The 27070-nt window shown below is 41.9% G+C and overlaps 1 protein-coding gene across 1 annotated transcript in view; it reads right to left on the bottom strand.

Moving 5' to 3' along the window:
* Positions 1 to 27070, bottom strand: part of NELL1 (neural EGFL like 1) — a gene marked incomplete at both ends in the record, with an annotated part of 289446 nt that overhangs the window by 50340 nt on the left and 212036 nt on the right. Inside the window, one exon of the mRNA XM_082283926.1 lies at positions 16942 to 17037. Within this exon, the coding sequence (XP_082140052.1) occupies positions 16942 to 17037 (96 nt within the window). The remainder of the gene's footprint in view (positions 1 to 16941; positions 17038 to 27070) is intronic.

Genomic DNA, 27070 nt, shown 5'->3' with positions numbered 1-27070 from the left:
GTATCACTGAGGGAGCTGTTACCGCTGTCAGCACACACACGTCAAATGACATCAGCTGTAACCGCTATAAAAGCTGGAGATTTGTCTATAAAAGAACAAGATTTCAGATGGGAAAATGGAAGAAAACTTCTGAGGGATGAATAAAATATTTACTTTCTCCACACAGTTAATGGAGAGAATTGAAAAACTCTGTGTTGGACATTCCAAGGGTGAAAAACAAAACAATTAAAGGTGGGGGACAGAAAGGCTTTTCTAGAAAATTAAAGTCCCATCCCAAAAAGCAGCTTCCATTAACTTGAGAATTCACAACCTGCCAGGGTTGTAACAGACACAAAACAAAAATCTCTTGTGATACACAGAGATTTTTCCCCCATTTTAAATTCATTTTGGACAGACCGATAGGTGTTCCAGAGCTATGGCTGCCACAAGAGTTGGACAGGACAGATATCCTGAGAGAATGAGTATCAGGGAATAAAGCCCCTGTCCAGTCACACTACTGCAGTGGGTAGCCCTGGCTGGATGCCAGACACCCACCAAAGCCTCTCTGTCACTTCCCTTCTTAGCTGAACAGGGGAGAGAAAATATAGCAAAAGTTCATGAGTTGAGATAAGGACAGGGAGAGGTCACTCACCAAATACCACCACTGGCAAAACAGGCTAGAATTAGAGATATTAATTGAATTTATCAATTAAAAGTTCAGAGCACAATAATGAGAAGTAAAATAAACCGTAAAAACACCTTACCCTGACCCCTCCTTTTTTCCAACACTCTACCTCCTCCCCCTCCACAGCACATGGGGAGATGGGGAATGAGGGTAATGGTCAGTCCATCACAGGTTATTCCTGCTGCTGCTCTGGGAGAAGAGTCCTGTCCCTGCTCCAGTGTGGGGTACTTCCCATGGGAGATAGTTCTCCATGAACTTCTCCAGTGTGGGTCACTCTTCCACAGTGTGCAGTATTTTCAGGTACATCCTGCTCCAACATAGGTCCCTCACAGGGTCACAAGTCCTACCAGGAAACCTGCTCCAGCATGGACTCCCCTCTCCAAGGGTCTGCAGGTCCTGCTTGGACTCTGCTCCACATGGGCTTCCCACAGGTTCACAGCCTCCTTTGGGCATCCCCCTGCTCTGGCGTGAGCTCCTCCCCAGGCTGCAGGTGGATCTGTGCATCTCCATGCCTTCCATGGGCTCAGGGACACAGCTGCCTCACCCTGGGCTGCACCACGGGCTGCAGGGGAATCTGCTCCAGAACCTGGAGCAGCTCCTGCTCCTCCTTCTGCACTGACCTGTGTTTCAGCAGAGTTGTTCCTCCCACATATTCTCACCCTGCTCTTCTCTGCCTGAAACTACTTCTGCACAGTAACTTTTTTCCCCCCTTCTTAAATCTGTTATCAGAGGCATTACTATCATTCTTGATTGGCCCAGTCTTGGCCAGCAGTGGGTCTGTCCTGAAACTGGCTGGCCTTGGCTCTGCTGAACATGGGGAGCTTCTCACAGAAGCCATCCCTGTAGCCTTGACAACTCCCAAGACCTGGCCCCTCAAACCCAGTACAACTACTAAACTTATTTTCTGCAGGGGCTGACATAGCTCACAGCACATTCTTTACCCAGTCTGTGGTAAAGAGAAAACAAACCAACCACCCAAAACCAGAGAAACCGCTTGGTCTCCTTCCAGGAAACCTAATCACAAACAATTGCCAGAGACAAGTTTTTCCTTACATAACCACTACCAATAACTAAACATCTCTCTCATACTGCAGTACCACCCGTGCTCCAAAACATCAAATGAAAATGCAAGAGATCTTCATAAAACATCTGTAGATTGGAATTCAATCCTCCTAAGTGGTCATGTAAGCAAGTAAAATACACATACTGGCCATACATTGACTGATAAACAGTGTCAGTGCTTTGATAAAACTCTAGAGAAGAACCGACCTTCTCCTCATGACTACATAGCAATTTCACTTCTGAGCCTGAAAACTTCCACTGGTTTTCAAGGTCAGTGACTCGAATGCAAAAGAAAGGACAGGCCCATCCTGGCAACTTGTTGTAATACTGTCTTGAAAATGAGAAAAATCTATTTAATCTCTCTTGAACCGAGCCTGCCTACAGCCCAAGTTGGCAATGAACCAGCAGGCTATTACAAAGAAGCTGGGTGGCTGCAACACATGCAGGAGTGATGCGTGGGATCCTGATCAGAATGTGAGTGCCCTTCCACTTCTCTCAGCTCCAAGAGCACCTCTGCCAACCACCTTACAACAAGATGATGTGGTAGGACTGCAAGAACCTGTAAATGGCCCTGGCTAAACTGTGCTGTCCAGATCAGAGATATCACTGCTTCCAAGACAGTGCAATCACAAGGGCAGTGGATGAGCTCACCCTCCCATACCCACATGCCTGTACTCCACCTAAGAGTCATTCACATTTAAAACCATGTAATTACCATCAAAAGCTGTAAGGATCCATAACCTATCACAGAAACACGGCCATCTATGACATTAAGACATGGGTGCCACTCCATGTTAGCCAGACAGCTATTTCAAGTAATTTCTCTGACTGACACTGCTAAAGGAGGCAGAATTCAATTACCCGGGCTGAAATAGGATACAGATTCAACTGGATCTTTGATGACCAGAAGTGTTTAGGACTTTCATTTCATGTCTCATTCAAAAGATAAATGAGTACCATTCCAAAGATTAGACTGCCAACATACAGAGAATGTCTCTTCAGAAAAAAATCAACTAAGAAAGGTAATGTCACTCTTTCACATATAAACTTTACCATTCTGCTTGTCTCTGAAATGACTGATCTACTTAGTAGATACTACATGCTGAAAGAAATAATTCAGATGTTGCACATCTTAAGTAGTAGGAAACTCCAGCTATTGAACTGCCTGAGTTGCTAAATCAGAGGTTCCTTTTTAAAAGCAAGAAAATGACTGATGTATTTAGGAAGAACTCTATTTCTGCAAATGTGAAGGACTGAACAGATTTTTATCGTAACATTATAAAAAGTTGGAAAGTAACTTTGACATATAGTTACTGGAGGTTGAGTATGACTGTTATTTTAAAGTTGATTCATTCATAATGGAACTAGCAAAGGAAATATTCAATCAGAACCACACAAGTTTCCTTTTATGCTTTCATACCTACCCTACATTAAGCACAGTATTATTTTAACATCTTGCATATTCCTTCTCTGGGGACTACAGGCATGAACAGAAGCCTAACAAAAGCAACAGTAATCTGCACAGTGAGTTAGTGTGCACTGAATCTGGAACAGGCTTTAATGCCACACTTTCTAAGAGACAGATTTGCTAGTTTCTTTCACACCCAACAAGTATTACTCTATTGATTTTATTTATTTATTTTTAATATATTACCAGGCATGGTATGTTGGATTATCCAGAAAAAGTCTACTGTGAAGGGGAGTCTTTGATTACATCATATACTTTCTGCAGAGAACTGACACATCACTAGCAAAGAAACTATGGACCATAAAAATGTTTCACTTGATAGAGAAAAATCCTGGAAGGGGAAAAGGAAGTTTCTAAGGTTCCACATCAGCAAAGCTTCCTATTTCATTTCTTTTCTCTACGTACATATGAGTACAATCCTAAAAATAAACTTGTTGTCTGGACTCCACACGCTGAATGTCATTCAGCAGATTCTGCAAAGAGTCACCTCCTTTGGTTGTGGCTTCTTCCCTGTAGTGCAGTATTCTACAATTTATAAATCTTCATAGAGCAAACTGTTGAAAACCATGGGTGTTACTCTTGCAAAAACAGATACTCTGAAGGACTGAAATTCAACAGATTTGTGGATGTTACAGAGGCTATGTCAGTAAAGAGGGGATGGCACTCCCTTCAACAAGGGTTTAACTTACATTTTCACCCTGAGTCCTTCAAGCAAAATAACTGGATTAGTTATCCTCATTGTACATATGCTACAGTCTACATAAATCACCCAAGAAAGTGATTTATCCCATTTTATTCACCTTTCAAGGATTACATGAATGGGGACATGATCTCTTCCTCCAAATGTCAGCCCAATGAAAGCAAATGGCTGACGCTTTTGTGGCAATTCATTCTGATCAACATGGGAAAAGATCTTGTCCAAGAGTCCCTCAGCTGTGTGGTCTCCCTCCCTTCTGCCCCTTCCAGCTCCATGCTGTGTTTACAGGAGCTCAGAAAGAGGAAAAAAAAGACAAAACGAGCGAATTCCTGAAAGAAAAATCCATCAATGGCCAGGAGGCTCCTTGTGGCTCCTTCCTGAAAATCAGGGCTGTGGGGAACAGGGCGCAGGGTGTCCCAGGACACAGAGCTGGACACTGATCCCTCCTGGATCTCCTTGGCAGCCCTGTCCCAGGCAAGGATGGTCCTGAAGATCCTCCTGGAGCTGTCCCGGGAAGGTCCCTGCTCCCTGGTGCGGGATGGGAGGGGTAGAGGTGGTCCTCTCACACTCATCCCACTCATTCCCCCCTGCGCTGGCTTTGCCCCAGGGTGTTGACCCCCCTTTTTAGGGTGTCCAGCCCTGTTCCCATGGGGAACCTTGGCAGCACCCATGGGCATAAGCAACCTTTGTGGGAGGCTGGGAGCACTGGTGAGGGAGGGGGCTGTTCCTGGTGACCTGGAACTTGGCTCCTGCTGTGAGCCAGGGGCTTTCTGCCTGCTGGGCTGCGGGAACACCCTCTCTGAGCTCTGTGACACCCCCAGCCCCACACCCACTCCTTGCCACAGCTCCTCCCAGACGGCATCCGCTACGGACACGTCCCCCGCTACCGTCCCTTGGCCAGGGGCCTTGTGGCTCATGCCAGACCCTTCTTCCTCCCCAGGGAGTCTCCTCCCAGGAAAGGGGGAAGCCCCCCACAGCCCAGGACTCTCCAGCTCAGCCCCCCTGGAGCCAGGCCGCCGTCTGAGTCCCACGTGCCCTGAGCCAGGTGGGGACTGGCGGCCGTCTTGGCCACAGCGACCACAGATAAATCGAGTTTCAAACCTGTGACAAGAGGAAAAGGGCCAGCAAAACCTCAGCTCGGGGCATGAGGAGAGCAGACTTCAGACTGCTCAGGGAACTGGTAAGCAGGGTCTCCAGGGACAATGTTTTTGCAGGTGCTGGGGTCCATCAGTGCTGGTCAATTTTGAAACATCACCTCCTAAGAACACAGGAGCAGGTGATTCCCAAATGTCAGAAGCCAAGCAGGCGAAGCAGAAGGCATCTTCTCTAGGAAAGAGGATGGAAAAGGAAGCTGTGTGCCCAGTGGAAGCAAGGTCACAAGAAGAATACAGAGATGTTTCTTGCCACTGTAGGGAGAAATTTGGTGCGGTGAAAGCTCAGCTGGAGAGGAAGGTGGCCAGAAATGTGGGACACAATAAAAAGAGTGTTTTTAAATATATCAGTGGAAAAAAACATTGCAGAAGTAACATTGTCCCCTTCCAGGATGTGGATGGTCACCTCACAAACAGGGACAGGGACACGGCACAGGTGTTTAATGCATTCTTTGCCTCTGTCTTCAACATTCCTCCCTCCCTTCCCAGTGGAAAACATGGATTATCCCATTAGGCACTCCAGAGTCCAGAGGAGGGGAAGCCCTGCTCAGCAACAATGAAACCATCTGTGTGGTATCCACTGAATTCCCATCCTGAATCCAAAACCAGCTTTGCGCCAGTTCCTGGGAAGAAAGGCACCCTATCCCAGTCAATCCAGAGCAGTGCAAACACTCAGACAGCTCTTTGGGAAAATCCAAATTTATCCAGTTGTTCTGCTCCTCAGAAGATCTCACCTGCTACCAAAAAGGCCTTCCTGGTAGTCGGCGGCCGTCTCGGAGCAGCTTCCTGGAGATGGAGGGACCTCCTGGGTGTCTTGAGGGTCGTTTCCGCCACCAGGCACGGGCTGTTGCCAGCTGGCACAGCCGGCACAGCGTCCTGGGAGCTGTGGGCCGGCAACTGCTGGCTCCAGCTCACTCACTGCTCCGCCACCTGCTCCTGAGAAGGCTCCCCTGGATCGGGCTGGGCTCCCACTTGGACTCCTGGGCTTTCCGTGGCAACGTCAGTTGTCAGGGTTGCGCCCGTGTTGTTGAAGTCCCTGAGTCCAAGGGAGCTGGGAGACCTGTGCACAGGCTCTGCACCTTCTGCAGGCTGACAGGTCTCACTGAGCGTCTGCGGGGGATGGAGGCTGTCAGAGATAGCGGACGCTCCTGGCAGGATGGAGGATCTCTGACAGCCTGAGCTTCTTGCCTGGGTGGCGGGTCTCTGATGGTGTGCCGTCCTTGCAAGGCTTGAGGCTCTCCCAGGGATGGAGAATCTTGCTGGGAGCAGCCTCTTGAAGGGATGGAGGCTCCTGGAGGAGCTGGATGAGCCACAGCAGGGCAGGTGGCCTCGCTTCAGCAGCTCCTCCAGTTCTTTCCACAACGCCTGCCACATCCCAGAGTAGAGCGGCACCCATGTCCCATTGCGAGCCCAGAGCAGCAGCATCAGTTCCTGCAGCTCCTGGGCCACTGCCACGCAGGGGCCGCAGCTGCAGGGGCTGTGCAGGGGGCTCGCGGGAGCACGTGGCCGCTTGCCAGGGGTCGCCCGAGGCCTGGAGGACCTGGGAGCCGCAGGGGCTCCTTGGCTCCTCTGTGAGGCACTTGAGGGCCCACTGGAGCAGAGTGGGTGGAAGATTCTTGTCTAAGTAGGACACGGGGTTGAGGAGGGGAACGATGATGGTGTCACCTCCTCGCTGGTAGAGCATGGGACATGGATTATCCAATGGGACACTGTAAATTCCTTGGGGAGGGCAAGCCCTGCTCAGCCACATCCAAACCATCCACATGCTATCCACTGCATTCCCATCCTGAATCCAAATCCAGCTCTGTCCCACTTCCTGGGAAGAAAATGGATCCTATCCCATTGAAAACCAGTACATCAGCCAGTTCTTCACCCAGCACACCCTGTCCCTGCTCATCTCACATATGCACACCTGCTCCAGAAGGATTCTGTGAGGGACAGGATCAAAATGCCTCTTAAAATCCTGAAATACAACCTGCAATGCCTTCCCATCACCCATGAGACAGGTGACCTTATGGCAGCAGGAGAATCAATCAGTTAGACAGGAATTTCCCTCTGTTATTTTGCGCTGTTCACGGCTGACGCTGGCATTGTCCTTCCATCACTTCCCAGTAGTGCCAAGTATGTCCTTCTCCACCATTTTTCCTGCTATCAAGATTAGATTAAGAGGGCTGGAGTTTCCTGGAAAGTCCAAGCCCTTGCTGTCAAGTCGCATACAGCTGGAGAGTGCTGAGCCAGCATGGACCTCCTTGGGCTTTCAGGAGCTTGGGTAGATCATTTAGGGGGTTCCTGCTGGGACATACTGGGATGAATCCCATCCAATGCCACAGCCTCATGGATATTGTTCTGGTCCAAGTTGTCCCCAGCAATCCCAAATGGAAGATCACTGTCCCTCACACCACTCTGCCTCCCCCGTTGGACACCCTTCAGCACCCAGAGAAGCCAGTGGTACTTGGCAGAGCCAGGGTCTGTGGGACAAGGACACTGGCAACAGCTAAAAGCAGAGAGGATGCCCAGAGAGCCCAATTCCCACAGAATTCTGCCATCCTGAGTGGGCCAGCCTGTCCTGAGAGGATGCTTGCCATGGCTTTGGCCATCGGGGTCCTGCTGGCCCTGGTGGGCTGCACAGCCACGGAGGGCTGAGCTGAGTGTCAGCCACCCACGGAAAGCTGGGAGAAAGACTGCAGACAGGACACGGGATCCCAGTGACCTCCCACAGTCAGTGCCAGCTTGCTGGTTACATTTACTTCATTTGCTTAGAGCATTCTTGTACCATAAGTTTTTCAGGGGAAAAAAATCTTAAAAAATAAAGAAATGCAGAAAAACTGACTTTTTGTCAGAATTAAACACACATTTACCTGTACAATTTGGCATGTTGGTTTTCTCCATTCCCTTCACTTGTTGGAGTATTTCTCAAAAAGAAATTGGTTTCTTATGCTGGTTCTGATGAATGAGGCACATTTTCCCTCACTAGACCTTGATTAATTTCAGTGAGATCACTCATGAAATATGTTAGCATTCACTATTTTAAACTTCAGCAGAAACATGGCTCCACACAGTAACATTCTCAGAGTTGTACAAATTTTCTTATGAGGCTGAATTCTCTACTGTTTGAACAGGATCTTACTCCTAGATTAGCTAGTTAGATCAAGGAGTTAAAAATGGTATATTCATCATTGGTAGCTTCAAGTTACACAGATTGTTACACACAAAACCCCCACTCTAGCTGCGCTTTTATTTCACTAGAGCCCTTTATTATTCATTTCACCTAATTCAGTTGCACCAGATCCTAAGGCTTCCATTCAGGTGAAATTCCCATTGAAGCCAAGAGGATTCCTGTGTTAAAAATTTTAACTACCTCTCTATGCCTGCTTGAGTTTTATTGAGTCTGGAGTTTTATTTCTAGGTTATCAGCAAACTTAAATATTCATGGTTGATTCTCCAGTCCAGAGCTGGCTATTAATAAGAAAAAGTAAGGTGGCAAAGAGCTTATTAAACTCAGTAATGTTCCCTAAATAGTGCCTGTAGCTGGACAGCCTGAGGTAGTTTTTATTCAGTTTTTAGCTGGTCTACCACCTAATTCTGGTACTTCTCTGTAGAATTACTGTTTTTCACTGATGTAGGCATCTGCTTGGAAAAAAAGTCAAAAAAAAAAAAGGGCTTGCAATGTCCTGGCAAACTAAGTTATAAATTAGCATTACTGCACTGCACTCAAAAGCAGACTTGCTGGGGTTTTTTTTAATCACAGTAAAATGAGATGTCATTTGTAGTTAATTCACCATGAAGTTGGTATTTCAAAGCAACTGTCTTTTCTGTACAGCTCACATCACAAGGAAAGCTTCATATATGGAAACCTCTTAGCTGCAAAATGGAAATTTCATTAACACATGAATTTGCTCAAATACAAATATTTGCTCAGAATTTTGAATGTTTTGTAGTTCTTTGTTTTCTTTAAAATGATTCAATGGTGATTCTGCCCCTTGAAACAAATATAAATCGCATTGTTTGGGTCCTCAGAATCTAAGAGGAACCTGAAGCAGATATGCCTGCATATCAGAACATGTGAGAGATGTTCCTGGTGATAAACTGGACAGATGCTAAATTAGGGACTCAGCGCTCTGTGAAAGGGCCAAAGCAACACAGCCTCCAACAGAGAACCAATTCCAGTGCCTCAGTTAGAGCAAGGCTTTTGCACAAAGTTTGGCCATATAGTCTCTCAGCTGTAGGAAGTTCAGCAGGAACACAGGGCTTTTATATTTAGAGTTCAGAGTTTGCTGCTCCTAATCTAAACATGATGTTCTTCCTGTAGTACTTAATTAGAATTTATGGATGAATAAACATCCAACACTGTGTAGCAACAGCCAAAATTAACAAAGAAAACAGAAACAAACCAACCTCCCTTTCCCCTGGTGATTTCCTGGTGCTAAGTATATGGCAGAGAGGTCCTAACATTTTTCTGCCTGTTTAGCTAGGATAGCCAATACCCCTCACAGCATGCTGTTGTCTCACCTAGGAAAGACAGGCACCTTCCCCCCTCCTTCACTAACCCAGGCGTCTGCAAAGCTGTTGTTCTCATGTTCTCACTCCTCTGTCCAGCTGCAGTTGCTGTTGTTCAGTAACATTTTGCCTTTCTTAAATACATTATCCCAGAGGCAATACCAATGTCACCGATGGGCTTGGCCTTGGCCATTGTTGGGTCTGTCTTGGACAGGGCAAAAGCTTCTGGTGGCTTCTCCAGAGGAGCCTCCCTGCTCTCCCTCCCCTACCAAAACTCTGCCATACAAACCCAATACATATGACCACAAGTCATGTAACTAGTAAAACACTAGAATGTTAGAACCATTTGTTACTTGTCAAGATACCATTTTGGGTAACATAAAAGATTAATATAGCTGATATTCCTTTAATTAGAAGCAAAGAAAAATACACAGACCCAAAGACCTGCATATAACAAATAAACTACACAGGAAGATAAAAATATTTATTACATTGAAAACCCAACAAACCACCACCCCAAAACCAGTGTCTGCTTAGTGTTTTTACCTGGCTTTTAAAATCAAACTATTAGAGCATATGAGGCAGAGTAAACACTGATGAGTTGTCTCCTCATGTGAGGGTCAGCTGGGTGGTGAACAGTGTTCTTGGTCTGGGAGATTGACACTGAGAAGAACTCTTTCTTCCATTGAGAGTTACTTGTTGATTTGCAGACAGATGTCCCCTTGATCCTCAGAGACAGCCTTACTCAGGTTTTTCTAGTAAATATTCTTTGATCTGTTCCCTGGTTTCTTTACAAATGACAGCTTTGTTTTTTCCATCTTATTAAGATATCACCCCTTGCCATTTTGCAATAAGCACCGCTGGGGCAAATGCTGCAAACAGCTTGGCAGCAAATGGAGCAGGACAACCTCAGCCACCTGGAACATCTGCCTTCTCTGGCTCTGTCACACCCTCAGGAATGACATATCAACCATAGCCACTTTCCTCTGTGATAAACTAAGTGTCACTTGCTTCACCCTTCTTGTCTCACGATATCCTGGCTTTGCCTCACCTTGAAATTAGAGGCTTTAGAAAGAATCTCATGCAAAGCCTTGCTCCCACAGCTGCACAGCTGGTTTGTTTCCCAAAATAAACCTCACCTCTTATTTTACAAAAAAGATCATAGGTAGAGGAAGGCAGGGAGTTTTGACATTTAGCTTACCATACTCATGGAAAAATCTCTTCCTCTGCTTTGTTTTGGTTTTTATTTGCTCATTTTTTAAACCAGGCTCCTTGACTGAAATGTCTGTGATAGATACACACCTAAAGATTGATCCAGCCTAAGAATCAAAGAAATTGCACATAGAAATTAACTTCTCACATTTTTTCTAACTGTACAGTCCACAGGAATAGAGACTATAGGGAGTTTTACCCAAAGGACTGCAGAAGACAATATATTCCAGAAGAAGCAATTTAAGAGATGGGAACACAGATGTTATGCAGCTTCTTAGACAACAACTGCAGATACTGCCAACTATGATGAAACAAATCAGTTAAAGACCTCATTTCCATGATGTAACAACCCATACTGAAGATGTAAGCACAGCAACATTTCATTACACACCTGTGAAATCAGTGAGGTGCTGAAGAATCCATATATAACTAATGCAACACAGCAAGTCTTGATTTACTTACTCACTTGCAATATGATTAATAAGATTCAAAGCACATTTCTCAGCCATGGTACATACTCAAAAATGACCTCTCACCCCAATATTAGACAATTCTTTGCAGGTACAGCCCAAAATAACATGAAAAAATAACCCTAGTAATTATCACATCTTGATGCTCTGCTGCCGTATCTTACCCTTGCTTCTGTTTATCATCAGCAGGTAATTTTTTGACACCTCTCTATCATTCTATGTGATGTGACTGCATATTTTCTTTCCAGTGCTTTTCAAAGACTAAACACACACATGTACTGCTACCACAGAAATATCCACGTCCATGAGCTCCAGCCCACACAAAGCCCTTCTATTCTACCAGAAACATATTCCCCATTTATTGCGTACCACTTCAGACAGCAGCTGTCACAAAACAAGGGAGAAAACCTGTGGTGCACTTGTCTTGAATCTGTTCTGGAGGCAGTGCCCTCCCATTGCCAAAAGCGCTCCTGCAGCCCCTGGAAAAATACTGCACTTTCCTTTCCATGCCCCTAGCTGGGAACCCACTGCTTCAAACCCTTCTGCTGTTTCCTGCTCACCACCCCAAATTATAATTTGTAGAGACAAGACACCCTAAATGACTCCCAGCACTGGGCAGATCCCAGAGCTGTTCAGATGTATTTCTTAGACCCATGTACAGGACTCCAGCACATGCAGGCAGGTGTTCAAGGAATGCCTGCAATTTCCAGGCATTCAATCATCTGTTTACTCCAACCTTTGATATCATAGATTGTCCTGTCTTATCCTCACCACTTCATCAGTAGCTGCAGTGATTAACAGTCCACAAATACAAAATAACTGTGAACCTGTCCACAAAACTAGCATGAAAACTCCACTGACCTGTGGCTCATCCACAGACAGAAAAGAACAGCTCAGTGAATGATCTAGAGTTTTTCTGTTTTAAAGATTGCAAAAATATGAGATGGATGGAAAATTGGAGCACTTGAGTTCATGCTGCCAGCAATTCTCACAGAGTACTGTATTTGTACTCCTCTCTGCACACCAAAATGTCTCTCAAAAGCCTTTAACAGGGATCCCTGCCAAGGATGCACCTGGGTTCAAGCCCACAGTGTTACGTACAGTTAAGGATGCCTATCTCTAGCTCAGCCATCATGCTGGAATCACACAGCAACATCACTAAAAAATCCAACATGAAAGGTTTCCAACACAAGTACCACAACTGTGTTAAATATGATCAAACGGTCGAATCACAGAGATCACAGATTTCAGCCCTAGCCAGAAAAACACAAAATCAACAAAAAAGAAGTGATTTGAAGATAGAATCAGATCCTAAATACTACAAAAATTCAGTTAGAAGCATTAAGCATATACTTAAAGAAACAGCATTATAAAGAATGGATGGAGAAAGGAATTACTTGACAGTATCTGTGAATATCAATCTGCAGTTCACCTTCAAAAAGGAAAGATAGCCCCACAACTGTTACGATGATTTCTCATGTCAGCCAAAGCGACTGGCAAGAGGTAATTCTTCTTAGCAGCACGCTGAATTATGTATCTGTACATAAGCCTTAAATGTGTATTTTAATTTCACCTGAGTAAATTACTGGTATAAATCCTACCCTTCTCAAATATCTCTGAATTTTTAATTAACCTAATATCATAATTTCAGCCAGGCAGTCAGAAACGATGAGTAACATATGATTCATATTCAGAAGTAAACACACCTGCTTTTCAACAACATTTCTAATTACTGGCTCATTTTACCCTTTACATGGCATTGAAGTCAATTTGGGTCATACTGTTTTTAGCTAGTGATGAGTCCTTTCAGCTCACAAATAATGTATTAGAAGTTGCTGTGTTGTCAGTTTGAAGGATATTTTCAAATGCACCGTGGCAAATTGAACACATTTACCAAAACACATCACTTTACTTCTGATACGCCTCACTTCACTATGAGCTTCCACCAGACAAGGTTTTGCCAAGAACATTTAGGCTTTGATTTGAAGTGTTGCCCCACCATTTCATTGTCTTATGTCTGTGTCATAATGATTGAGGGAGTGGTGCCATATACTAAATAAAACAAAGTGCTTATTTCTAATATTAAAGATGACAGGAGAAAAAACAAACATGGGGTCAGAATACTTAGGTGTCCTTTAAAAACTGCAGCAAACTGCAGTGAGACAATGAGGAAAGCCTTTACTAACTGCCTCCTGCTCCTGAAAGCACTACATCTTCTAGGGGTAATCAGTGAAGCAAAAAGAACCCTGCTTCAAAGGTGGTTCATCACCTCTCTACTCTGAACATTTAGTCTGGCCAGACATGTACCTTCAGGAGGCTGAAGCTGTTCTCACAGATCTGATGAGGACTTAGCCACTGAAATATGCATATGACATAAGATGTATCTGCTGAAGTTTTCAAACCCTCCAACACAACTACAATGTGACAAATTCTCATACACAAAGCCCTGTTCATTGTCAAACTAGCTTGTATGTCAGATTTCTCAAAGTTAGCATCATTATCTTGATTTGTAGCATACTAGTAAACCCTATACATCTTCAAAGAAAAAAATAAACTGACTTCTGGTTCAAGTTGTATAGATTTTATTCACAGAAGCTATCGCCTTCTGACATCTACCTCTAAATTGCTTGGTATAATGAGAGTACCATACCTGCCATGCTTCCTTTAGTTGGTGTGCTAACTCATATTATAGATCAAAACAATACAAAAGACATGAAAAACATACAAGTCAAAAATGGTTATGTCCTCCATTTATCAATTTTAAACCATCACTTCAATAGTTTAGAGAATCTGTACTCTAGATATGAAAGTCCCTTTACAGCTATAAGGAAAAATAATGTTCTAAGATCCTTGGGTGAAAGAATCACAGGCAGAGGAGCTAAAATCTAGCCTGAAGCCCTGGGTAGGGAGGGCACCTTAGGGCAATGCTGCTACTGGTTTTGCATTACCATACTGTCACATACACAGAACAGATCTCTAGCATCCTGCATCCCTCTGAATGTACTGATGTCTCTGAGCAACACATGTTTTAGAAAGGAATGAGCAAATTATACATGGGTAACCAGCAGGAAGCATTAGCAGCTGGGGAGCCACGGCAGGTGGGGCTTTGAGGTAGGAATGTCTTGCATTACTTCCCCATGATATTGCCGGGACTCATTGCTGAATGGCAGGAGACTCTGGAGGTTGTTTTTCTATTTAAAACAAATAACCCAAAGGCTAGAGGCAAAAGAAAAATAAGTACTCAGATTTATTCTAGATGAGATGAAAATATTAATGTCCTAGTTCATTCTTAAATAATCATAAACAATGCTGACAACTAGAAACTACAGGCTTTTAGTATACAGTGATTTGGCTACACCCATAGAAGTATTTAGCAGTTTTCAGAAGCTACTTAAAGAAGATTTATTGACAACTGGGCTTAAGTGACTTCAATAAACACACAAATTACTGCACAATCTCTGGGTTACAAGTGGTTCCACTAATTTAACTGTAGCAGTTATTTCTCTGTTTTCATTTTTTTCTTTCTAAAAAAATTCACCAATTATAATCTCATCCATACTACAGCGTACAACCTGCATTAACAATCCACTTCATATTCAAAAGTAAATACAAGTGTAAACAGTTAATTAACAAACATACAGTGCAAAAAAACCCTCATCATTGAGTTTGTTAAGTGACATATAACCTCAATAAGCACAAACCAAAATAAAATCCCAAATCTGCTAAATAAAGAAAATAATAAGAGTCCTATATGGAGTTTGGTGAGATCTCTTTCTCCTCATTTAAGGTAGACAAGGAACCAGCTCTTTGTGAAACAAACTGGAAGGTGGAACTATGAGGCTGTCAGAAGCAAATCTTGAAAAATAAAAATCTAGGAACAGGTAGAATCTAATCATGACTAGTGAGACATCTGTATTGGGTTGACCCTGAGTTGATGGACAGTCTTTAAGACCAATTACGCTTCTCACAATTTACATATTTAAACTGCACAGAAAGGCGGGACTTCCCCTTTTGGTCGGAGCTCGCTTGCTGGGAGGTGGGGGCTCCGGAGCCTCCTGGCCCCGCCGGGCCGGGCCGGGGCTACTGCCCCTTTCCCCCTTTCCCCCTTTCCCAACGCTGTGGCACGGACCCTGGGTGGCTGGGGGGGACTGCCTCAGAGCCACAGGCAGCTAAAACCAGCCATGGACTGCTCACAGCTAAACCCAGCCATGGACTGCTCACAGCTAAACCCAGCCATGGACTGCTCACAGCTAAACCCATCCAGCGCGGCTTCTGGGGACCGGCGGGTCCCTCTCCTCTCCATGCGGAGCCGGCGGAGTCAACGGGAGCCGGCAGAGCCTCCTGTCCGCAGCCAGCACACTTCGTGCTGAACTGAAGAAGACACCACGCAGCCAGCAGCACAGAGGGAGCGAGGCTTTCCCCACCGTAAAGCCCGAACAAGAACACTCTTCAGCATGGCGGCGTCAGAGTCAGAGAGAAAGAGAAGTGAGTCCCGTGGGACAGAGCTGAGCATGGCACGGGAGAAAAGAGGGCGGTGCCGCGATTCTGGCGCGCAGCTTAAAAGAAACCTTCTTGCATGCCGTGGTAAGAAACTGTAATACCACAAACTGTTTGTCTCTTTAATCCATTTGAAGAACATGGGGGGATGGAGTATCTTCGTGTGCCTGTGAAGATTGTGAAGAATGCCGATGCCAGGCTATATAGTAGTAAGAGGCTGCTAGAGACTTGTGGCGAAGAAGAGCCTTTGTGTGCAGGCCAAAAGAACTTATCCTTAAAAAGATGAATAACCCCATGTGATGGCCCATGTTTTGTAGTGTGAAGGAACTGTGAGATTTTTCATGGGAGAGATGTTCTACACACAGCAGATTGTTTGTTTCCGGGCGGATCTGCTGTTGGTGGCAGTTTGGGAACCACGTGCAACTGAAGGAAAAACCCTTTTTTCCCTTAAGCATAAGAGAGAGACTTTTCAAGAACTGGAACACTGACTAACATCCCATGTTCTGTTATCCCTTGTGTGAGCTAGGTAAAAAGAGAGAAGTGCTGGGGGGGGGGGGGGGGGGGAAGGGGGATTTGCTTTAATTTTGTTTTGTTATTGTCTCTTTACTTTTAATTCTATTAGTAATAAAACTCTTTCATTGTACTGCAACTGTTTAAGGTTTGTGCCTGCTTTGCTTTTCTCCTAATTCTTATCTCACAGAAGGAAAATAAGTAAGTAATGAATATTTTGAACCAAAACCACTACATTTAATTGGTGTTTTCTGCCCGGTTTCGAACTCAACCCGCTACAACATCTTTGAATAGGCTGTGATTCTATAAAAACTGTGACTAAGAAACAAATCAAATCTTAATAATTCAATAACCTGAAGTGAAAAGCAAGCATCCAAATTCTGGTCTAATTTGCACAACAAATTCAGGAAAAGCAGAAGGAAACCTTGAGCTTGCACCACAGCAAACTGGTGAAGCAAATATTTTTCATTTAATGTCCCTTCTAATTAACTAGAAGTGCACACTGGAAGCAAAAGCAGATATATCCCTGATAAAATTCAACATGGAAAGTTTTAGACAAGATGAACTTTCAGTGCAGAAAAGGCAGAAATGGAACAGCCGTACCTTCAACAGAGAGAAAGCATCAAGCAGAATGAAAGAATGGAAAGTAATTAACTTCTTTCACATATCATACTTCTCATTACCAAAGAAGGTGTTTTTCAGTAAAGCTTTACCTTTCTCACAATGACTTCCAGTGAATCCAGAAGGGCAGAGACATTTGTTAGGGGCTACACAAGTTCCACCATATCTGCACCCTTCTTCACAGAATGCTGCAAGATAAAAGGAATATGTGGGTAATACTTAATTTTTTAAAATATATATTTGTAGGATAATAAGAAAAACATCTAAATTCTAAGCAATTAACAGAATTCAGCATATTAAAATTCAGTCCACCTGCAAACACAAAGAGAAGTAACTCACTAAAATGACAAGAGGAAAAATCTCAGATTACACCATAGACAAACCACCTCACAAATAAAAGATTAGTAACCATCTGGAAGAAGAAGAGAGGAAAAAATACATCATATGATTTTAATGGGGCTGATCATCTTTCACTTATATCAAATATGCATATGACAATTATAATGCTCTGGTAATCCACAGAAAACAGGCAGGCTGGATGGTGTTAAACATTGTGTTCCTCACTTCTATCAAATACTTCACTGAAATGTCTGTAAACACATAATATTTTGCTTTTTAAATTTTTATTTTAAAGTGTAAAGTATGTTTTGTGGTATTAAGAAATTAAATAGGGTGAGGATCATGACTAAAAATATTAGATGGGCTCTACCCCAATATAATGCCGCTACTGAATGTGATTCTGGATGGAGCAATACTGAAGTACTTTAGAAGTGTATGTGACCAATAACTAGGATTTCAAACAGCTGATGGATCTCAATGGATCTCATCTTTTCCTGTGAGCACTGTGTGATGTTCTTCTTGCTCACAACTAGTTTGGCAGAAAGTCCACTTTGAAGTTTGCTTACTGTTTAAAGTTACTCTTTTCTATTTTTTTTTGTCATGTGTGTGCAAGTTGTGGAACTGAGGTCAAGAGGAGAGGACAAGCATCAGAACACTTCTCTACCTTGTACTGGTAACTTGAGTAGGACCCTTGCTACAGCTAAGAGCAGGCCCTACCCCTGCCACACTCCCTCCCCCCAATATCTATTGAAGTTCATAAGTGACTGAGTGTGTTTGACAGCACTTACGAGAGAAGTTACAATTAATATTTAAACAGCAGCTCTCTGCATCTAAGCTAATAACAGATTTGCAAAGTGTTTCCTGCAAGCTAAAATCACAGATGGAGTGTTGGCAGAGATGTTACAAATGCTATGAAAAGGCTTAAAGTGCTAGATAACAGAAGAAATGTTTAAGATCTATTTTCCAATACCCAAAAAGAAAAATAAAGTGAATAGAGTTCTAGGCATTAAAAAGAATATTTTGCAATTGTTAACCACTTAAGAGTCAAAAAAGCATATCATCATATCTCATGACTGAACTGGTAGACACATCTGCCTTACTGTAAATATATAATTCATAGCATGCCATAGTGTTTTATGGAGGAGAATGCTAAAGTGCTTTAGAGAAGATCACTGTAGAATATTATAAGCACCCCTGAAGCAAGGCAGTGGTGTGGAGAAAGCACAGTCACACTTCCTCCTCATCAATGCACACACTCCATATGGGAATCTTCTAAAATATATCTATTTGAAACCAGCCAATTTCTGAATGAGAAGAAGAGAAATATGGTTTAAGAGTAGTAATTCTTTTATTTTTTGCATATAAATATTTTTAAGAAAGTATAACTGTGCAGAAAGCTGAAAGTACTGGTAAAAAATACAACTCAAGGTATATAAAAACCACAATGAGACTCAAAAGATTCCTTCCAGAGCTCTTGAAAGAATGTTTACTCATCTCGAGTCTCAGCATTCTCAGAGAAGGTGTAAGTTAAATTCTGCATCTACATGTTTTCTGTTTGAAATTGTGAGTAAACACAGACTTTTGTGAAGCAGTAATACATTTCCGCACAACATCAAAAGACGCAGAGTTTTGGCAAAGCAGATATAAAGGAAAAAGAAAGAAAAATATTGGCAAAAAAAGTGAATAGTTCATCCTTAACATATGCCATATTACACTGGGAAAGAACCACATGGGGCTCTTGAAAGAATTCATAAAGGGGAAAAACAGATGATGTTTACTGTTTATAACAATCATGCATGTCCACTGAAAGTTATTAGTGCTGACAGGGATAGGTAGGTAAGAAGGCTTCAGTAGAGCTCTCATACACTTTCTTTGCCACCATAATGGATCCTACCAACTTAGTAACGCGAAATACCTGCTTCTTACAATAAATCCTGTCAGGAGGTCAGCAGCGTGAGGTGGCATTTCCTTCTGTTCTCTTTTAAGATTTCTAGCAGGGAAAGATTATGAAACAGGGCTGGTTGTGTAAAAGATGTTCCCCTTAGAACTTACATTCCCCTTATGTCAGTGCAGCAGCCAGGTCTTGATATCCACAGGCACAGCCAAGTGTACCATTCCCATCTGGGAGAAAGGCTGGGATGCTTGTCATGGGCCAAAACTCTATCTTTCTATTCCTTCCTACAACTATCCCTCCTAAATGTGTATTCAAATGTGCTAGCACTAACTTGTCAAGTAATTTGAAATGTTGATATCCCTTTACATCGCACATCTTAGCAACTTACAGGGAAAAAACCCCAAAATCAAAATATTTGTTCAGGAACACCCTAAGGAACAGCTGCACTACAGGTTGCTGTGAGAAAGGACTCTGTACTGCCCAGGAGTTACCCAGGCACCAGCTTGTTACACAGATGTTGGACGATGAAGCTGAGGAAGAAGCTGAGCAACGGCTGCAGGAGGAAAGAATTCAACTCTCCTTCTCAATTTTTGTAGATGCTGAAAGATCCTCTGCAATACAGACTAACTATGCTTGTCTTTGTTCCTCAGCCTTTGGTGGATTTGGGGGATGTGGTTCATTCTCACATTTTTATGCAAGAGGAGAAAATCCCAAGGAAGAGTGCCAGCATAATCCTGCTGTTTCCCAGATGGTTCTTCTACAAATCATCTCATTCCTGCACTGTAGGCTTGCAGGAAATAGAACATCAAACCCACGAGTCTCAGAACATAGTTAAAGAATCAGACTAAAGGCTACTGTCCTTAACTGCTAAAAAAAGAGCTCACAGTACTACAGGCAGTACTGATAGCACTACTCTGAATACTAAAAATGCTCAATACCTCTAATAATAGGTTTCAATTACATTTCAATATACAGTTTCAGTTACTAGCCGTTTTACCAAACTTCACTTATTTGAACTCTTTTCTCTAATAGCCCTGCCTCTGGCTGAAGTCTTTTAACACTTTCAAAATTAATTCATTTCCAATAATGAGATTTTTCCTTTACAGCATTAGCAGAGAAAATTAAATAAAATCTTTACATCCCTTCTGTACCTCTGCCTTATGGACAAGAGGACCCAACAGGGAGCAGCTCAGTGACTGAGTAGGAAACCAACTGAGTGCCCATGCCCTCCCAAAGCTACTTGCTTTGGGGCTTATGCTTTGTTATATGTCATATGGACTCTGGGATATAGACTTCCACTGTGGTTTGGACCCCCCCAAAATCAGAAGTCAATTTGGGGGTGATGGAATTACCAGTACCACAGAACCAGCAGTTATAAATCTTGATTGCAGACTCCCTCCTACTCAAAGTTAACACAAGAAAGACAAATCATGGCTGGATCTAATACTGCTAATGTATTCCCGTAAGTAGATCCTGTCTCTGAAATTATTTGCAGGCTGGAACCTCGATAAATAGGAGAGTGGTTACTGAATTTACCATAAAGGTTTTATCAGGAAAATTAAGTGAAGATGCCATTAGGGTAAAGTCTACATAAGTAAACTTCTATTGTTTAGAGGCTTATTCAGTATTCTGTATGTAAAAGAAACAATCTATTGATTTCAGGAGGCTTCTGCCAAAGTGAACAGATCTCTCTAATGCCAACAGATTTTTTACTCCAAAATAAAAGCCTTTATTATATAAAGACCTTTCCTAAATAGACATAATTTCTCTGCAGAGGAGGAATTTTATTTTTGATGATCCTCTTTGATGATGAATCTGTAGAGAACAGAAACAGCCAAAAATACAAGTCTGCTGATATGTCATTTTTGTGATGATGTTGGAGGGGCGGGGGAGTGTCACTGCAGAGCTCCACAAAGAGCATCATGAATGCACCATGCTCCTGGACATGCACAAGCTGCATTATTCTGGTTTTTGTAAGGCAGCACAGCACACTACCCCACTGGGCTACTTTAGGAAAGCAGATACTGCAGCATGGAACCCTCAAGTCCAGCAAATACCTCTCACTTTCAAGTGTAATGCAGTAGATAATACAAAACATTTATACTTGAATATATAGAATTATTTTAGTAAAAGAAAGTAAATAAACCCCAATAAATACCCTACAAATTCAAAGGAATGTTGCTTGGCTCTGAAGAGATACAAAGGTCACTTTCCCAAATAAATCATATCTATTTTTTTTTTTAATATACTAAATGCCTGTGAAGTGAAAAAAGGGGCATTCCAGAAAGGCAAGGAAGGGGTCAGGCACAGACTGTCTGGGTAAACAAAAATATGCAGCTTTGGAAGAGAGATGGGCCAGTGTAACTATACAAAGAATTTGCTAATCAATTGATGGAAGGACCACAATTTCATTAGCTGATTGGATTTACTCAGACAAGCACACACAGGGGTGCAGTTGATAGCAATCCAACCATGTAAGCCAAATACCAGAATAATCAGATGATACCAGTTGCTCAGGTGGGTTTAGGGGACAGCTGAGAAAGTGAAGAGAAAGCACACAACTGAAAAAAGGCAGCAGTAGAGGCTCTGGTCTTTTTCTCTGTACTCAAGTGTGATGCTATCATCTAAAAAAGTACAAAGCTCTTTTTGGTTCAGTGAACTACATCCATTGGACACAGGGCGCGACTTATTTCACACACAGTCTGTCAAATGCCACTGGAGTCCTTTTACAGCTGGCTGGACTCAGAGAAGGACAAATCTGGCAGGAGTGAACTTTAGGCAAAAGAACTGTCCTGGAAAATTTTCTTCCAATATGCTGGAGCAAGAAGGGGAGTGTGGGTCAGTCTGGCAGTCAGGATGCAAACACATCTGAGAGTGGAGGACAAACCCTCAGCTAGGCAGCTCTCACTTTTGTGATTTGGGATTTCCAACCCAATTTGTGCTTCCAATTTTATATGTGTTATGTAGGAGGGTTATTCAGTTTGAGAAGAGCCTATAAATTTCATGTCTTCTATCAGCTGATTGTAAAGTTATTATTCCTGAATTATTTTTCTAGAAATTTCACATACAAAAGATACTTTGTAAAAGTAATTAGCGTAACTGCTGCCTAGTGTAGTCAAAATTCCAAATCCTGGCACTACAAAATGTGTAAGTGTATGAGAGCTAAGTCTGAATAAAGATCAATGAACTCAGAATTTAGGCTAGGAGATGAGGGTTCTTCAAAGTACTCAGAAAAGTGTGAAAGAATTCCTTCAAATTTAGCAGGCAACACACAGTGAAAGACAGAAAAAAGAGCAAAATAGAAAAGTCCCTAGCAGGATAATGAAGAATAACAAATACATCAGGAAGAAATTGTGTCAAATATAATAGGCATACACATGTATGTTAGTTTGTGTGTCTGGGTATACATTTGCATGCTACGTAATATTAATCAAAGTGGTGAACTAATATTTTAGAGTTTGTCAGTAGGCTATTTCAGCTCATGTAGCAGTGAATCTTTTCAAGCTCCCAGTGCTCTGTCACACAGCACTTGCAAAAATTAAGATTTAGGTGAATTTGGAAGGCTGAGCATATCTCTCAGAAGGCTCTGAACTCTGAGCCCTTTCTTTACTGTTATATGATGCTAAATTCTCTTGTTGCTTGGTGTTTTGCTTGACTGATACGTAATCAAGCCATGGCCATTTGTAGGCAAGCAGGAGGCCATTCATCTGGGTGCTTTCAGTGTTGGCTCACGTGCTTTTTGGCTGGAAATGCTGAATTATTTTGAAAAATGAGACCTAAACTCCTTAAAATTAGTACAATGAATCACCGTGATAAATACTAATAATTTCTTTCGTACTACCCCAATAATGGAGCTTACTTTTGAATGTGTAAGTTACCCACCCTGATTAACACATTTTCACTGAAAATCTTTCCTAATGAACAAACAAGCTATATTTAATTAAATTAATTCTGAAAGCATATTGAATAGACAGAATCTGTCCCTTCTGCTCTCTTGGTAAAATGAGATACGAAACCCTTATTAATGTCAACCTTATTTTATGGCTCTGAAGACAGATATGTGACAATTTTGAAAGACGTATTTGAAAAAGATCAATAGAAGCAGTAAGGGACAAAAGCAATATAATAAAATTTGTCCTGTGATATAGCATACTTTTGAAAGCATCTCTCAAATCCCCAGATAACTCTGTGCTAAATGAATATTCTTGTTGCCATTCTACCGCCTCTGTTTCCTCAAGGCCAGACTCTTCAATATTTTTAGTGCACAATTTTAAGCCAGCTGCAGCTGTCTCTCTAATAATCTAATAATAAGCATGACAAAATAGGGCAGAATACTCCTTCCACAAACCAATCCAACATCATCTTTCAAAATTCAAGTCAACAGTTTAAACTGCAAAATCAAACTGAAATTTACTTTGAGAAATGACATGACACATGGTACCACTGCAGTTTTTCTTTGCATCACATAAATGTGCTCATTATACTCCCTATTTGCTTTAACAAATGGGTATAGAATAATTTATATTTACAAGCATAACACAGTTTCTTTAGAAATCAGTAATGCTTAATCAATTCTAAGTTAAGGATAAAGAAGCACAACAGAAGCATTTTCTCTTGCCTGATCTATTATCACAACTTTAGAAAGACATTGCTTCAAATCTCATTGAACTCAGTGAAGAAAACTGAATTCAATAACAGCACAGGCAATCTGAGGTCTGCCTGGCTGTAGTACAGTATATGGAATATTCAGACAATATAAAAATAATTCTCCAGCAACATACATATTACAGATCTCTCATCCCAGTGTTCCAATCCATACGAGCACACTCTGTAGACACATTCACAAGAACAGCTGGATTACCCCTAATGCAACAGGTATACACTTCTAATTCACTCTTCTTGCCTTGCCCTCTAGCACTGACAAGCATCCTTGCCAATAAAACACAAGCCTGGTTACCAATGAGAAACATTCTGTCTCAGTGTGAGAGATTTACTCTATATTGCTAAACAAATATCTATCCAAGCACCCTCAAATAACTGTGTGTTATGAGAAACACCAGCATGTTCAATAAGCTGTAATAAAAATGCCTACAATGTTAATAAAACATTATATTATGGTAATTCTCTATGCAAGAAACACTATCTTTTGAAATTGTAGAGAAACTTTAAGAAAGCATTTTCAGTCACGGCTGGAAGTGAGGATGTTGCCTGTGTGCAATAATAGCCCCTAAAGTCTCAAACTCAGCAGTATTTTTTAAAGGTTGCTCATACCTTATTGCAAACATAATTGAATCTGAAAAAAAATCCCTTGTTTTGATAGCTGCACAAAACATGCAATAGCAAATCAAGGAATTATTGATAGCACTTAACTATCTGAAGGTGACGTTACTGGGAGGAATTGGATGAAAATGGGAAATAAAAAGGCAATGGGACTTTCAGGTCTGGATCAGGCATGTGTAAAGACAAGTAATTTGCAAATAATTTACAAAGACATTAAGAGACCTTGAGGTGTTTCTTTTTAAACAAGCACACTAAAATTCAGGTGTTCTCTCTCAGTGTCTTAGCATTATACTTATGCTGCAAGTAACAGCTACAGTGGTGTCTCTGAAACCATTTTCTAATGGGCTTTTTCATCACCTTTCAAATGTCATTCATTCTGCCAAGACACTCCACTCAAAATAAAATTTTCTTTTTCAAAACTGGATCACATTCTCTTGACCAACACCAGAAGGATGGGAATTGTCAGTTTCAGAGATCAGAATCCTCTGCTTACACAACAGGAAGGACTTCAGTAGGTGAAACTTTCAGAGCTCCTCCACAATACCCTCCAGCCCTCACTCCTTATCAGGAGAGATGCCATGTTAGATATAGACATTTCCCCATTAAGGAACAGAATTAAGAGTTAATCTCGATTTACAGAATCTACCTTACCTTGCAGTATCTAACAGATAGAGGTCTGAATTCACTAAAGATGCTGCCAAGAAGGCAATCAAGAGATGAAAAGCCCAGAATCCCATAAGCAATGCCCCAGGGCATTCTGTCTCATTCAGTTCTAGTTTATATAAGGCAAAGAAAGAATAACAAAGAAAACAATGAAGAGGGGTCCGAGAGGTACAGGAAGAGAGATTCAAACATATACCACACTAAATAATGAGTTCTCTTATATAGGTCTGGATAACTTTTGCACTACTACACCTCTTCTGACTTTTGCAGTTGATGGATCAAAAGGAGAATGCAAGTAACTATAAAATGGAGACAATTAATCTCAGTTCTTATCTGCACTTTATATTATAAACCTTTTCAGTAGCTCAAATATTACCACAATAGCAGATTCTTCTCAAAAAATAAAAAAGTGTATTTTTAGCTATTATTTTAATTTTCTCAGTGGCAAAAGACCTGTCCACCTTAATACCAGGATTTACGTGAGATAATCTTACCAAATTAGTTATATCCATTAGAAAAGAGAATAAACTCCAATATTTTGCCTTCTCAAAGAGAAACCAGATTTTTCAACAGGGGAAAAAAGAAGCCCTGAAAAGTGATATTGTTCTCACTGCTCCAGAGAAATTCCAGTCTAAAAGCAAAGACTGCTTTTGCTGAGGCTGGTGTGACAGCAGGTGTTATGCACATCACCATCAGCTTTATAATCATCATAATACATTGCTTTTAAATAAATCCTTTCATGTCATTTTATACATTATGAACAATTAAGCCTTACAACCCCCCAGTGAGGAAGATGCATTAAGAGCCTGAACCTGCCAGGCACTTCTACAGAAGAGAGTTAACTACAGAAATATAATTTAATAAAGAACGCATTTAACAAGTAAGAGCAGAAAAGCAAATATAATCTTCGTGTGTATAATCTTTGAATGAGCCAAGAGCATTTTAGAAACCCAAGGGGCCACCCTCTCTGCTAGTGTCAATTAGTAATCTATACCAATTTACACAGTGCCTAAGAATTTACCCTCTACATTCTTGGAGCTACAAGACTCCAAGGAGTACATCACTGTCACTACTTATAGGACCATACTGCTGACTTGTGTCTTTGCATACACATGTAACCATGCAAATATTTCAGCTGATATCTAGAAAACATGCACAATGTTGACTTGATTTTGCCACCTATTCCCTGTCTCTACTTATATTTTCTGTAGAGCACTGAGTAGTAACATGTCAGAGAAAGGCAGACCAAAAGGAAAATGATATACAGATCCTTGGTTGATTTTACAGAGCAGTGACACCTTGGTCACCAATCTGACTTCAATGATTCTGCCTCAGTGCACTCTCTATTTTGCCATACAGGCTCCAGCACAGTGTCTTGTACTTCAAAAAACTAAAGTTATGAGAAATCCCTACAACTAGTTTGAGGGTGCCTTTAGATTGGGTATACCGGGAAAAACTTTTTCATGGAAAGGGTTTTCAAGCATCCCAACAGGCTGCCCAGGACAGTGGCCCAGCCACCATCCCCAGAAGTTTTAAAAGACACATGGATGTAGCACTTGGGGACATGGTTTAGTGGTGGGATGGTCAGTGCTGGGTTAACAGTGGGACTCAAGGATCTTGTAGGTCTTTTCCAACCTTAACGATTTTATGATTCTATCAGAGGTGCTGGAACTTTCCAGAAGCACGGTACTCAAAGCTTGGAGTGTCTGGCCAAAATTTTCTTTCCTAACACAGGCAAAACACTCCAGATAGCGTTTGTTTGCCTCCCTTTGGTAATAGCGCTTCAGGAGCACCAGGGGACAGATGTTGCACAGATTTTTTTAGTACTTTGGATTCATTTAGGATGATATAGTTCAACATAAATTTGATATATCTTCCTTATGCATTAGTCTGCTAATGGTACACAGTTTAGTCTGTAGAAAAAATAAGGCACCATAAAAGACAGCTGTAATCCTTCCATAAAGTACAGTGTGCGTTCCTAATGGAATATGATTTCAAAACAGATTTCCAGTTCCACCTTCTTAGGATATCACGTTACAATGTTT

This window comes from Coloeus monedula (genome assembly GCF_965178545.1).
Source record: "Coloeus monedula genome assembly, chromosome: 6".
In the NCBI taxonomy this organism is placed as follows: Eukaryota; Metazoa; Chordata; class Aves; order Passeriformes; family Corvidae; genus Coloeus; species Coloeus monedula.
Note: the sequence above shows the minus strand (reverse complement) of the source record. Positions and strands in the feature narration are given on the sequence as shown.